The sequence below is a fragment of the Taurulus bubalis genome (assembly GCF_910589615.1).
Source record: "Taurulus bubalis genome assembly, chromosome: 5".
Classification (NCBI taxonomy): Eukaryota; Metazoa; Chordata; class Actinopteri; order Perciformes; family Cottidae; genus Taurulus; species Taurulus bubalis.
The window spans coordinates 5,036,182-5,051,059 of record NC_136593.1 but is presented as its reverse complement, the minus strand read 5'-3'; the positions used below and the strand labels follow the sequence as shown (position 1 = coordinate 5,051,059).

At 43.0% G+C, this 14,878-nt stretch overlaps 1 protein-coding gene across 1 annotated transcript; it reads right to left on the bottom strand.

Annotated features, from left to right (window-relative positions):
- Positions 1-9,490: 9,490 nt before the first annotated feature.
- gpr37l1a (G protein-coupled receptor 37 like 1a) lies at positions 9,491-14,447 on the bottom strand (the record flags this gene model as incomplete). Its single annotated transcript, XM_079218253.1, has 2 exons — positions 9,491-10,522; positions 13,839-14,447. 2 exons carry the CDS (start codon positions 14,445-14,447, stop codon positions 9,491-9,493), a joined length of 1,641 nt encoding a protein of 546 aa, XP_079074379.1.
- Positions 14,448-14,878: the final 431 nt, after the last annotated feature.

Here is a 14,878-nt window from a genome sequence, read left to right as displayed (position 1 = left end):
GAACACTGTTACTGCTGATGGAAAATCTGTATCGTTTGGTAATAGAACTATATTCCAGCCTCCTAACGGTTATCAGACAGACAGCTGCACATGTTGCTCATCGTGTTGCAGAGTCGAGTAAGTCTTAATATAACATCTCTCCAAAGGTCTGAATTAATAGCTGAGAGACATTAATGTGACGCCTGTATCCTGAAGAAGAGGATTATTGAGCTGAACTACAGAGAGTATAAATTTACCGAGGGTGATACGTGATAAATACTATAAAACCCAGAACATTCAAACATCGTCCAACGTTATTATACAGTTGAATCAACACTTGAAACAGAAAGAAAAATTTGACTCAATAATCGTGCCACGTTTTCATAAAAAAAGAAGAAAACAAAAGAATCAAAACCTCTTGTGAGATTATTTCCAGCTGTGTATAACTTCCGCAGAATAAATCAAATCATCATTTATTGTACACAGCACACACACACACACACACAGTGAAATTACGCCCCTGCTTTTAGCCTAATATGAGGAGCAACGGGCAGCTTCGGCTGTCTGTGGAGCCGTTTGAGGGTCCGGTGCCTTGCTCAAGGGCCCCGTGGCAGAGTGGCACCTCTCTGGCGACCAGACTGGATTCTTACTGGAAACATTGTAAAACTTTGTCGATGTTATATTTGTATGCTTTCAACACACATGAGCCATATGTGAGGTTTTAATCCCAGAGTTCCTGCCTGGTGTCCTCGCTGTCTTCTGGTCTTCTGACATGAAGCAACACTGCCCCCATGTGGCCGAAGACAGACGTGCAACACTTTAAATACTCACATGGAGGTTGACCCTGAACTTCTTACCATCACACCAACAGAAGTCAAGACTCTTCACTGCAAACTTTTCCACCTTTGCAGATATTTACAGACAGACAGACAGACAGACAGACAGATAGACAGATAGATAGATAGATAGATAGATAGATAGATAGATAGATAGATAGATAGATAGATAGATAGATAGATAGATAGATAGAGATTTATAACACTCTGGATACATAAGGAAGAGTTTTACTTTTGATTAGTACACTTGATAAGTACACTTAAAGTACACTTTGATGCTCATACTATATGTATTTTTACTTGAGTGAGATGTTGAATGCAGGATATTTACTTTTAACAGAGTATTTGTACTTCTACTTGAGTAAAAGATTCTGTCCCCCTGATCATTAAAAATCGGTGCGTGTTTTTTACACAACATGCATTCTGTAATTAGGGATTCATTCCAAAAAGTACAAAATAGTTGGTGGCTTTTTCCACTGCTAGAAGACAAGCATTTAATTTGGGTTAAACCGTTTGATGTTTTTTCTTAAAAGACCACCGTCAGCTTTTTTCCTGCTTGAGCATTGCCAAGTTAATGAAAGCTCTGTTTGCTCAGGATTGAAAGGGGCCCCGGAGTTCCCTAATGTTTCCCATGTCCCTTTAAAGAGCTCAATGAGGAAGTGGTCCCCACAAACACACACACACACACACACACACACTCCGGCTTTCACTGCTTGCCGTCTCACACTGACGAGGTCGCAGAACAAACCGGACCCTCTTCTGTTCTGGGGCCATGGAGACATCCGGATGCTCTGGTCCTGATAGGGCCTTCAGCCCAAAGGTCTCCGCTGGACTCCAGCATCAAGCGGGGAGGAGCCGTGTGCAGTCAGTGATGGAAGAAGCACTCGAGAAGAACTAAATAGTCCAAGTCCTGGATTTTACTTAATTATACATAAGTATTTTCAGCAAATACTTTTAATATGAAACATTCCCTTTAAGAATGTTATTGAAGACATCATTGGACTAGTTTTATTGATGCACTAATGAGTAATTAGCATTTCAAAGATTTAATTTGAATAAATATATAAAGTCAATATATATTTCTCAAGGAGGTAACACAATGTTGATATAACCGAACTCCCTGATGAAAGTATTGCAATATCTATATTTTTGCACTATTAAGATCTGTGTATCTGTGGTAACACATGAATAAAAAAATGTTTTAAGGGGTGTTCATGTTGCGTCTAAAAAAACACGTGAAAAGAACGCCAACGATGCCGCTTTCATCAATTTATCAAATGAGCATGGGTTAATATTGCACCTGCCATTACTAAGCAACCAAAACCTGGGCGTTGCGATGATGATGAAGTTCCGGCAATTAAACAGCCTCACTGACTAAACTAAACAAAGATAAATAAATGTCCAGCACCAAGAATCCCTCCATGTGTCTGTGACAATTAGTCTGACTGTTAATTACGGAAGAAAGAAAAGATATCTGATTGGTTGCTCCTCGTCACATGACATGCGATGATATAGTAGCTGAACTATATCAAGCTCATGTCAGTGGGAGCTGCTAAGCTAGTTAGCATAGTTTAGCATAAAGACTGGAAGCAGGTGGAAACAGCTAGCCTGGCTCTGACCAAAATTACAATTTAAAAAAACACCACCAACACCTCTAAAGCTCAATAATCAATGTTGATTTTCTGACCGAGAACATTAAATATATTCAATAAGATATTGAATCAACTTCTAATGGAAACTCAGTGTCCCCAAATCTTACGATCAAGATAATTGTGTAGATGTTGAGGACACGATAATAACATTCAGTGTATTGTCCCTTTAATACTTTGAATATTGACCGTAAAGCGAGCAGAAGCTCCGCTGTGACTCTCGGGGTCCTAAGCAACGGCTCCGTCTGCTGATGCCTCGCGCTGGCTCTGCCTCGAGCCAACAGAGACTCCACATGTGGACAGGACGCTGTTAGCGTTGCTGGTTAGCGCTGAGCCGTCGTCTTGGTAATGGTCGCTGGTAACAGATATTGTGCCGTGTATTTCCTCATCCTGCTGAGGCTGAAGGAAGAACAAGACACGCTTACAAAGAAACACAACTGTTGGGGTAGAGGAGAGTCTGGACATCAATACGTTGAGGCCCAAATACATGAAGCCAGCACTTTTATCTTGAAATGTTACATGAAGTATCCATTTAGCTAAACAAAACTGTTTTCTGTTTCATCACAAAACTGTGTTTTCATGTTAACAACCTGTTGCTTAGAGCACAGTGTCATGTTTTTGATCAATATATGACACACGACATGTTACTCTGCGATCACACGGCGAAGACTTTTCAACAGAATATGGGCATTAGCATGCTAAGCTAACGTAACTCATAATAATATCAATAATAGTGTAAAAAGGTTACACAACACATGCGTACCTTAGTTCATGCTAAACGGATAATCAATTAATGATTGTTTCTGTAATTCAGTTATTTAATAAATGTATTTATATGATTATTATTGTTATTATTAAATAACATTATGTCATGGATTAAATGAATGACGATGATGCATTAATGAAGCACATATTTTTCACCATACAAAGTGTTTATATGTATCTATGCAAGTTGGCTTTCATATATAAAAGGAAACCAATGTTTTCAAAATGCTTTTCAGAAAATGTGCTGTAATAAGGAATATCGCCGCTGTCCACTGAAAATGATGCAGCTGTAAAGTTTCAGATGAACTTAAAGGATCAAGTCTTGCTTGGTTAGCTCAGAATTGTACTTTCATCGCATTAGCAGAAAAACATGGGCTGTTTTTCTCAGAAAGAGTTGACAAATTGGAGATACAGGGCTTATTTATGCAGCAAATGGCATGTTAGCTTGCCCCGCTGGTTAGCTCACTGCCGCTGCTCTGCGCTGCTCTGCGCTGCTCTGCGCTGCTCTCACATGGCGGTCACAGCTGAACGCTGTCCGGATCTACAGCGTCGTCTCTGAAGCGTAGCTCCCAGCCTCCGCTTCCCCTTCAGGGAAACACTGGTAGCTCTGGTTGCACTGTTGCCCGTAGTTTGCGCTGTTTAGCACCGTTAGCTACGTCGCCATGTTGAGAGCCGCTGAAAGGCAATAGAAGTGCTCCCAATCTCATATATAGCACCTTTAAATAATATAATATTGTCCTTCATGTCTATCAGTCTGACTCGTTTCTGACCTTTTGCGGCCTCATAAACCGACGGCAGTCATCACAATGACTGCTGGAGGAACTTCCTGCAGAGGCAGAACTCATCAGAAGTGTCTTTTGGGTGGAGAGCGAACCGGTGGAGCTCGTGAGGGAGCCCACATGAACGCCGCAGGAAGTCCGCCCACAGGCCCCAGTGACCTTGTTGGTTTTAGACCGTACTGCGAACTTGAGTCCGCCATGCCGCTGTGTCTCAGCTGGCTGTCAAGGCAACCGAGAAAGAGGAGTTTTGGCTTATCTGGGCGGGCGGCAGCAGTTCTTCCTCCCCTGCATCTCGGCCTTCTTTCTTCTCTCTCTCCTCAGCGACTGGGGCAGCTGGTGGGAGGCGGTGGGTGTTGTGTAGCTTAGCAACTCCCTTGGTGGGGTGGATGGCGATTGATATGCAGCTTTGTTCAAGTGTCTCTCTCTCTCTGAGCCGGGGAGGGGGACGCCTGAACAAAGCAAGTCTTATTGAAGCGTCCCCTCCTCCCTCCCTCCGCCCGGGCACAGCGACGTGGGAGGACACATTTTTCTGCTCAAAGGAACCGAGACGTACAAACTTACAACGGCGGGTCCTGAGAGTGTAACTCGGGGGCCCCGCTGACCTCTGTTTAGGGCCTCCAGGTGTCCCCGGCAAAATGAAGCCTTTGTGCCTTCAGAGTGTCCAAGCAGAAGTCGTCTATGTCGTATGACATTTTTCTTAATTCACTCAAAATAATCCAACCACAGAAATCAACAGTTCAAATCTTCTTTATCTGATTAAATGAGTGTCTAAATTTGAGCAATGGGGTCTGTGATATTGTAGTCAGATTGAATATCAGAGCCTCCACCCCCTCATACATGTTGATGTGCGTTTTGTTGGTATATCTGGAGCTACTTGTTTCACTTACTCACAGTTACTTATTTTCCTCAGTTGTAGAAACCAGGAACTTAGACTGAACTTCAACTGTTTATTTGGTCAAATGCATAAATATTTATCAAACTCAAACTCAAATCTACACACAATGGAACATAAGATAAATGCAGCATTTGACATATTCTTTGTTGTCTTTTTCTTTTTTGTCAAGATGAAAAGAAGAATATCAGTTTCATCTCTGTGCGTCCAGTTCAGTGATGGGGGTTGCATGTTATTACCTTTAGTGCATGTTATTACCTTCAGTGCATGTTATTACCTTTAGTGCATGTTATTACCTTCAGTGCATGTTATTACCTTTAGTGCATGTTATTACCTTTAGTGCATGTTAGTGCCTTTAGTGCATGTTATTACCTTTTGTGGATGTTAGCGCCTTTAGTGCATGTTAGCGCCTTTCGTGCATGTTATTACCTTTTGTACATGTTAGTGCCTTTAGTGGATGATATTACCATTAGTGGATGTTAGCGCCTTTAGTGCATGTTAGCGCCTTTAGTGCATGATATTACCTTTAGTGCATGTTACTACCTTTTGTGCATGTTAGCGCCTTTACTGGATGTTAGCGCCTTTAGTGGATGATATTACCTTTAGTGCATGATATTACCTTTTGTGCATGTTAGCGCCTTTAGTGCATGATGTTACCTTTAGTGGATGTTAGTGCCTTTAGTGCATGTTATTACCTTTAGTGCATGTTAGTGCCTTTAGTGCATGTTAGTGCCTTTAGTGCATGTTATTACCTTTAGTGCATGTTAGTGCCTTTAGTGCATGTTAGTGCCTTTAGTGCATGTTATTACCTTTTGTGCATGTTAGTCCCTTTAGTGCATGTTATTACCTTTTGTGCATGTTAGCGCCTTTAGTGCATGATATTACCTTTAGTGCATGTTAGCGCCTTTAGTGCATGTTAGTGCCTTTAGTGCATGTTAGCGTCTTTAGTGCATGTTAGTGCCTTTAGTGCATGTTATAACCTTTAGTGCATGATATTACCTTTAGTGCATGTTAGTGCCTTTAGTGCATGTTAGTGCCTTTAGTGCATGTTAGTGCCTTTAGTGCATGATATTGCCTTTAGTGCATGTTAGTGCATTTAGTGCATGATATTACCTTTAGTGCATGTTAGTGCCTTTAGTGCATGTTAGTGCATTTAGTGCATGATATTACCTTTAGTGCATGTTAGTGCCTTTAGTGCATGTTAGCGCCTTTAGTGCATGTTAGCGCCTTTAGTGCATGTTAGTGCCTTTAGTGCATGTTAGCGTCTTTAGTGCATGTTAGCGCCTTTAGGGCATGTTAGCGCCTTTAGTGCATGTTAGCGCCTTTAGGGCATCCTCCGGTTCGCCCTGCCACTGTTAGCTCTGTCAGCATGTTTTCCGTAGTCTTGCACCGTTTCCACTGCCAGCTGATGGCCATCGCTGTAATGAGAGCCGCTGAGAGGCGGAACAAATGCTCCCAATCTTGCACAGATCACCTTTTAGTCATAATACCTGTCCCGGATTTTCCTAAAATACAAAATACACACCTTCAAAACTGTCATGACACGATATGGTTCACATGTTTTATCCTGTTTATTGAAGAGGTGTAAATGTAAAAAGGAGACTTTTAGCAGCAGTTAAATGTCTACTTTTTAATTAATATCTTGAGTCTTTGTGGGCACAAGATCTATATCTTGATCCATATATTTTGCGGAGGATATTATCTTTTGCATGAGATCCATATCATGTGCGTTCAAGACACGAATACCGAGAGCTGTGTAAGATATGTTTGTGCATGCACAAGATAATCAATGATCAAAGGAATATCATCACTAAAATAAAATAAAATAACTCCATCCATATACTATATCCATATATCCTGTTGCACAGACAAGATCGCATATGAATATGTTAATAATAAGAGAGTAATATGCAATATAACACTAGAGTCACGATGTGGATCTTGTGCCCAGAAGATATTGTATCGTGAATTTCTTAAAGATGATTTTATACATTACAAGTTCATCTCATCTTGTCATGAAAATTGGAGGAATAGTTTGGGAGTAGAAATGAACGACGTTTTTCATTTTTTAGATCAACATATTAAAAAGACAAAGCTGAGAAACGCCCGGAGAAAGCGAAGCATTCTTCTCCGCTCTCCCAGCAACTTTGTCACAGAGCGACTGTGTTTATTATGTCTGCAGAAACTCAAAGGCCAACTGTTATTGTGAAGCTGTGACCTTCAATAATTGAATAATGACTAAAAAGGAGCATCACAGTCATGCGTGAAGCGCTTTCTCCTTCAGTGGGTGTCGAGAGCGCCGCTGCGTTGCATTCCTTCCAGCGGAGATCAGAGGAAACATCTGACATCTCTCCCTTATTTTAATATGAAATTAATTCACACAAAGATTCTCCAAAAACACGAAGGTTTAGGAACACGTGTAACTCTCCACTAACAGGAAACTCTTCTGTCTTTTCTCTTCCGTCTCCCCATTGTTTAGTTCCTCTATTGTTTTCTGTCTTTTCTCTCTGACTTTCTTTGTGCTCGCGCTCGGCAGAGAAACGTTTGACTTAACTCGAACTGGAGACCTGCATATTTAAATCTGGTGCTTTATAAGAATATCTTATTTTACAACGGAAAATGTATTCGCCATCAGTGTGAGGAGATTCTTGCTCTTTCATGATGTGGTTGAAGATATTTTATAATGTTCTCTCGTGGTCAACAAATCAAGTAAAACCAAAACCAACAGTGAGATATTTTGTCTCCAAATGCTTTATAAACACCTCACAAAAATATACTTTTATTTAAAAATGTCCTCAAACAGCGTGGTCACTGTCGTCTTTATCAAAACTTACTCCAAAAAAAAAGAGTAAATAGTGCATTTCTTGGGGGACTACTTTCAGTGGTGGATTGATACCTGCATGGTGGATGGATGGCTGAGAGAAGCGCTAGCCGGCGACTCGGAAACCTGTGTGACATCACAGAGACTACGTCCATATTTCATACAGTCTATGAATAACACACGGTGGTTGCTCTAGACTAGAGAGTGTTTCCTGCAACAGGGCGAGAGTTCATAGTCACTCAGTGAGGATCTTCAATGGGTTTTAATAGTTTTTGGACAACGATGGAGCTCGATGGCACCGAGGAAGAAGATGTGTTAGTTCATCATCTCATCGTTGGTTTTGGTCTTTTTACGGGATTTGTTCACAATAATGAAAATACAGAATATCACTAGTTTTTAATAAAAACACCATAAAATGTAAAATGAGAATTAAAAAGAACACTTTCAGAGTTTCATCTACTGAGGATGAAGTTCAGCAGATGAAACTATAAAAACTAAACTATAAAACTAACTTCCATTCCAACTATTAGTGGAAACTGCAAACGCCTGCTCTCCGGTTTGTTTCAGGTCATAAGATAATAAGATAATAAGATAATAATAATACCAGACATTCAAAGAGCACACTGAGAGAATCACTGACAGCTGATGCAAAAGAAGAAAATCTAAACTTTACTAAACCAAAAGGTAATAGAACAAACTTCACATGGCATTGTTTCTCAAATGTTGACTGATCTGTAGTATGATCTCATGTTTTTAACCTGCCGTCTCCACAGCAACAGCAAAAATCATGTTTTAAAAAAACAGTTCAAGAAGTTCACAGAGTCTGCTGACTAAAACAAAAGTCTCAGTATGACTATTTTCTGTTTAGCCATCTTTAAAAAAGTACAGTGTTTCTGTCTCATACAGTACTTGCAGATAATAATAATAATAACATCCTGTTTGAGCATTAGAGAATTATTAATAACTATAACATAAACCATAACTATTTTATAAAAAAAACCTATAAAACCACAATGAGTACTACAATAACAGGATTACATCCATCACATGTGGACAACACTAAACTCCCTTAGAAAAACTAAATATTGTATATCATCATCTACTTCTATTCAGACAGGTTTCTGCTCCTGCAGTGGCTCTACAGTTCACACGACTCAGATCAAAAGGATCATTACAGTCTATTACAACTTGGGTTCTTCTATCAGTTACAATAACATTGAGCTCACCAAGTTATCAGCTGAGATCTGACCTTACACTGTGTTCACCAGTTAGCAGTTTCATGTCACATGACCGAGAGCGTGGGAGCAACGCAACAGACCATTACACACCCAGTTCAACACTGACAGTGTGGATCATCACGTCTGGCTCACAGTCGGAGTTCCGGTTTGTCCCAAATTTGTTGAATGAGGTTGAGGTCAGGATTCTGTGCAGACCAGTCAAAAACCTGCAAAACCATTTCTTTATGCAGCTGGATTTTTTGCACGGTGGGCAAGTTGGAAGCACTAAAATGTAATTGGATGCTCCAGTATGAAGATTCGCCTTCATAGGGACTAAACCAGGAATAACAGACTGAGACACGTTTGTCTCCAACCCGTCTGATCCGTCATGGCGTTTCTCCAACTCGTCATATTGATTCTTAGTGAAACCACCAGATCTCTGCTATTAACTTGAGTGAGTGTCATATTGTTATAACAGATAAGAGATGAGAGGCAAAACTACACAACTAAGTTGTGATCAAGTTAAATGTGGGTGAATGCACTTCTGTGACCTCAGCACGGCGTCCCGATGGCTGTTGGAGAGTCTTTCGGCCCGTGGCAGCACGCCGCCGGCCCCGCCGCCAGCAGGCCCTTCGCCGTCTCGTCTTTGCCAGAGGGCGACAGCGAGGTCGGAGACGGCGACGTGGGCGAGGACACGTTGGAGGTGGCGGTGGCGGTGGTCGAGGCGGACGAGGAGGCGGAGGAGTTGCCGTCGGGGAGGCACTCGTCGCAGCAGCAGCAGCAGCAGTCCATGAAGGCCTGGCCCAGCGAGCGGCACAGACACAGCAGCAGCACCGGCGTCGCCGAGCAGCGCGCGAACAGCAGGAACTGTCCGATCAGGCTCAGGGCCGGCAGAGCCAGAGCCGGGAGGGCGGCGGACACGTGGACGGAGACGTACGCCAGCGCGATGTTACAGACGCTCTCCGGCAGGTTGCACAGGACGTACAAGGCGGTGAGCGCCATCACGGTGGAGCGCAGCCTCTGCTCTCTCGTGTGCTGCTTCTTCTTCTTCGACGAGGAAGAGGAGGAGGCGGAGCATCCGCCGGTCAGCTTGTCGCCGGCGGGCTTCTGCGGCAGACGCTGGGCCAACACTTGCCTCGTCACCAAGTCGCAGGCCAGAGTGAAGAGCAGCGGCAGACAGATGTAGCACCCGAAGACCCACCACATGCGGGCCTCGTGGTAGGTCAGCACCAGCGGGTAGACGGCCTCCGGGAGATCCACGGACGGCTCGCGGACGCAGACGTCCACCTTGAAGGAGTCGGATCGGGCCCTGAAGGCGGCCATCAGCGAGTCTCCCGGCCGGCCCGGCCGCCGCTGGTCGCCGGGGAGCCTCGGCAGGCTGACGGTTTGCTGGACGAGCTGCCACAGCAGCAGCTCGGGGGCGGCCAGCACCATGGAGCCCACCCAGACGACGGACAGCTTGGACAGGATGGACTGGCAGGGCTCCACCCGCGGCGCCTGGAAGGGCCCGGGCCCCGTGGCCGCGTGGAAGCGGTCGATGCTCAGGGCGCAGAGGCTGAACGTGGCCACACCCAGAGAGGTCACCTGGCGGAGAAACGACAGACGAAGGTTGACGACAGAAAACATTGTTTCTGAGATCTGTGCTCTGATTAAGTGGAGCAACTTTTGGGTTGCCAGGTTGAGAAAAACATCCTTTGTGCTGATGGTGGTCGTACAATAATCCAGGTCACCAGTCCAGACAGACAGAATTTAACGATCCTAAAGGATCCTCTGCCACCAGTTTTAATCATTTCAACTTTGTTCAAGATGAATTGAGGTTTTTTCTCCCGTCAGGTTTGCTTCGTGAACAGCTCTAAATGCCACAATACCATTGAGCCTCAGGTCGCGTTTCTAGAAAGAAGAAGCCACATAAAAGCTGTAGTGAACAAAAACATAGTTACTGAATTCACCCAAAATTACCCAGAATCCAAAAGTGAATTCATTTGAAGTGCAGACTGTAAACTCAGATTACTCAACAACGTGGTGAGAGGCGCACAGAACAGAATCTGAAGCTCCGAAAGACTTTGGAAAAAAAACGTGTCCACAACATTGTACCTTTGCGTTTCTTCTATTAAAAATCTGTCTTAACATTGTTTATGCGGGATATTAATCTAACCTGCAACTCATAAGTTGACATATATAAATAAATAAAATAAAAAGGAATCATCATAATTATAATATTAATATTCGGTCGAGAAGCTCTGCAGCCCTTCTCCAGAGGGTAATTGGTCCAATTTGGCACAAATGTTCTATTTTTTAAACAGTACAATTCAAACCATCTCATTTATATTACAGTACATAAAAAAAGAAGCATTTTAGCTTTGCAGAGCTACTTCCAGGTTTATACGTTGTGTTCATTCATGCTGCTGCTCCGATTCCAGTCAGACGTGACCCGTTCGGCCGAGAACTCAGACAGAACTACACTTCATGCAGACGGGCGCTCTAAATTGGGAACAGGAAGTTGTTTTGTGGTTTAAAAGAACAGATTCAAGGCTTTCCGTTGCCTTTTTATGCCCCCCTGCAGGCAAATTAGCCCAAACTACAGTAATGAGACCTGGCTGTATGAAACGGCTTAGAAACAGCGCAATAAAAGGAGCCACAGAGGGAACAGAGGGGCCCTATGTTGTGACAGCGCCTTGCCTTCAGACCGGGGACAGTTATTGGTGCCTCGTGCACATTAATGTCGCTCGTCTTGGCCGAAAACACAGACTATCATTACCGAGACTTGTCCTCCCTCTGTGAGTGCCTAATGACCTCAAACGGTTGAGATACAACTGAAGATAATTAACACAGAGCGCTAATTAGCATGAAAATAGTTTAGTATAACAGAGCAGAGGGGCAGCTGGCAGCCTGACCCGCTTTGAACCCGCCTCAATGCAGGCGGTTGAAACCGCTAAAGACCACTTTAAGAACGTTAATTAATTAGCAAGAAACTCATTCGTTCATTAGCATAAAAATAGCCCAAGCAACCGCAAATAGAGCGGGGCCCGCAGTCTGACCTTGTTAAGACACTGCTGCATACAAGCTGTTATTACAAATGAGTAAAACTCCACTTGAGTGATTTAAAGCTCTGTGGACATTTGGAGCCGGTTTGGAGCCAAAAACAAGGATTTCACCGGTCGGCCATATTGTCCCTGAAACAGAAGACGGAGGAAGCCTCTGAAAAACAACAACAAAGGCAACCAAGAGGCGCTATGTTAACACTCTGGGAGGATAAACTACTAGATTGCTTTGGGGCCGGCGATACGCCAATACTATGTATTCAGAGCTACAAAGGAGCCAATTCACAGAAAGATAATACCAACTATTTTGATGGTTTGAGTAAAATTTCTTGCAAAAATGGCAAAATAAAAAAAAGAGCACTTCCTCCTGTTCCTGTTTTCTGTCGTAATTTAAAAAAGTGACCGTGGACTTTCTGACATTTTATAGTTTAGTTTAGATAGAGTACTGAGACAATGAATTGCAGTTCAGCATCGAGAGTAACGTACAAATATATGAAGGTATCAATAAATAAACAGTAAGGGGTTGATATATATATATTCCCGAAAGAACTCAGGATTTGACTATTTTCTGACATTTTATAAACCAAGCAATTAATTGATTATTTGAAAAGAAAGAAATTGAAGAAAATCTGAAAAATAAACCTCAGTTACACCCCTAGTCGACTTGTCCTTTTCAGTTCTTCTAAATGCTGACAGCAATGAATTCAGGTGGAAATCTAAATCCTGGCGCAGAAACACTGGGCCCTAAAATACCCTGAAACATCTGTGCCTGTGTTTGGTTGTTTGGCTCTGTGAGCTGGGGAAGAGGAGCCGCTTCATGCGAGGCCCCCGGCGGTTCATAACAGGCAACTGAAGAGCCCAAACAGCCCATAACAGCACGTTTGTTGAAGCCAAAGGCTGCTCCGAGTCTGAAGCCGACGAGCAGCAGGACACAAACGGGCCATTCATCCCGGCCCTGTGTGTCTCTTTATTAAGCAGGAAAACGTTGACAGTGAGTCTAACATGGGGTGTGAAAACAGCAGTGACAGTGTGAAGGCAGATTTGGGGGATTGATTAACTTATCATCACAACAAGTTGCTTGTTTTATCTGTTTAACTTGTTTGACATCTCTTTACCTTGGGGATGGAGCCCACATACAGTACGACACTTCAAGACTGCTAGTAGCAGTTTAACTTGTGGTCATCAATGCTAAAATAAATCTTGAATTAAATGATAAAGCAATTGGTCATTAATTGATTAATTGCTTACTTTGTTGTTGTTTTTCAATCAAAAACATCAACTGATTGCACTTTCTCCAATCGTCTCTCTTTTATTTTGTTGAAAACTGAATATCTCCGGGTTTTGGACTTTTAAAGTCTCCTATGAAAGTATGATGGACGTTTTAAACTTTTTTTCACACAGTTTATCAAACAGACAATGAATCAAAAAGGAAAATAAATAGTTTGATCAAAAAAAATCTTTGTTTTATGCAGCACTTTTATGCAACTTTATTAACAGTAACTGTTACTACAGGTTGTTTACCTCAAACGTGTGGACCGGAAGTAAAAATCTTTCAATCCTATGAATTAATTAATTTTATTAAATAGCATTTGCTTAAATTGTTTATATATATGTATATATACTATTTGTATATATTTATTTATATATGTATATTTATATATGTATTTATATTTGTATTTATTTTACAGTATAACGATGAATAATTATCGTTATAAAAGACTATTTAATTAAAAAAAACTAAATAATTATCCAACATGTTTTCTCTTCTTGTAAAGTATAATTTCAGGAAATTCTCTTTTCTTTGAGCAAAACGTCATAAACGTCATAAACGTCATGAACGTTAAACGTCTCCTCCTCACCTCCAGATAGGGCACGAGCCGACAGGACAGGTCTCCTAGCAACCTCTTCAGGGTGAGCTCGTGGAAGACGACCACGGGAAGGCAGAAGAACAGCACGAGGAAGTCGCAGAGCGCGAGCCCCGCCAGGATGCAGTTCCACGCGCTCTTCAGGTAGAAGTTGTGCCACACGGTGCACATGAGCGCGAGGTTGCCAACGATGCCCGCGGCGAACAGCACGAGCGCCAGCAGCATAATCGCGTACGCCCAGTAGGAGCCATCGGTTACCGGGAACAGCGGGTTGAGGAGCCCCGGAGGGGACGAGCCGTTACCCGGCCGGGCGGAGGCGGGTAACCGCGGCGTGCTCGTGAAGTACCCGCTCGGGTCGTCGCGCCGTCGCGGAGGTGAGTCGGGGTCTCCTCTCCTGGAGGTCCCGTCTTTGGCTCCGCGGGAGACTCGCTTCAAACTCTCAGCCCGGGCAAGAGGCGCTCTGTCCGGGGAGGAGGACTCCGGTGTCCCCGCAGCCGCCGGTCCTGCATCCTCCGCCCGCTGCGGCTCCAGAGCGGCTCTGTGGACGTGACGGAGCTCCACGGTCCGCAGACAGAGGAGCAAAAGAAACAAAACCGGGCTCATTTTAATTATTTGTTTTTATACCGTTGAACTAAAAGTAACAAGTCCGTGTTATCGGTCTCTTTCACAGACATGTGTTGCAACAAACACCGAACTCCTGGAATAAAAAATTAAAAAGTCCATAAAGTAGTTCCTCTCAGTCTTTCCTCCGTCCTGGTCCTGATGGAGGAGTTTAGAGTCTGAGGCGGACTTCAGCACTTGTTGAGCATCATTCAGTATCAACAGTCGGAAGGCCACTTCCGGTTGTACGTTTCAAAATAAAATAAAAACGGAACGTGCGATAAAGTGACGATAGTATTAAAATTAACAATAAGACTCATTTTTGGTGTCGTTTTAACTACTTTGACGAATAGTCTTTGCATCAACACTTAATTGCATAAAACATTTGCATAAAATATGACATTAATAAAGGGCAATCACCTTAAGTTTGTATG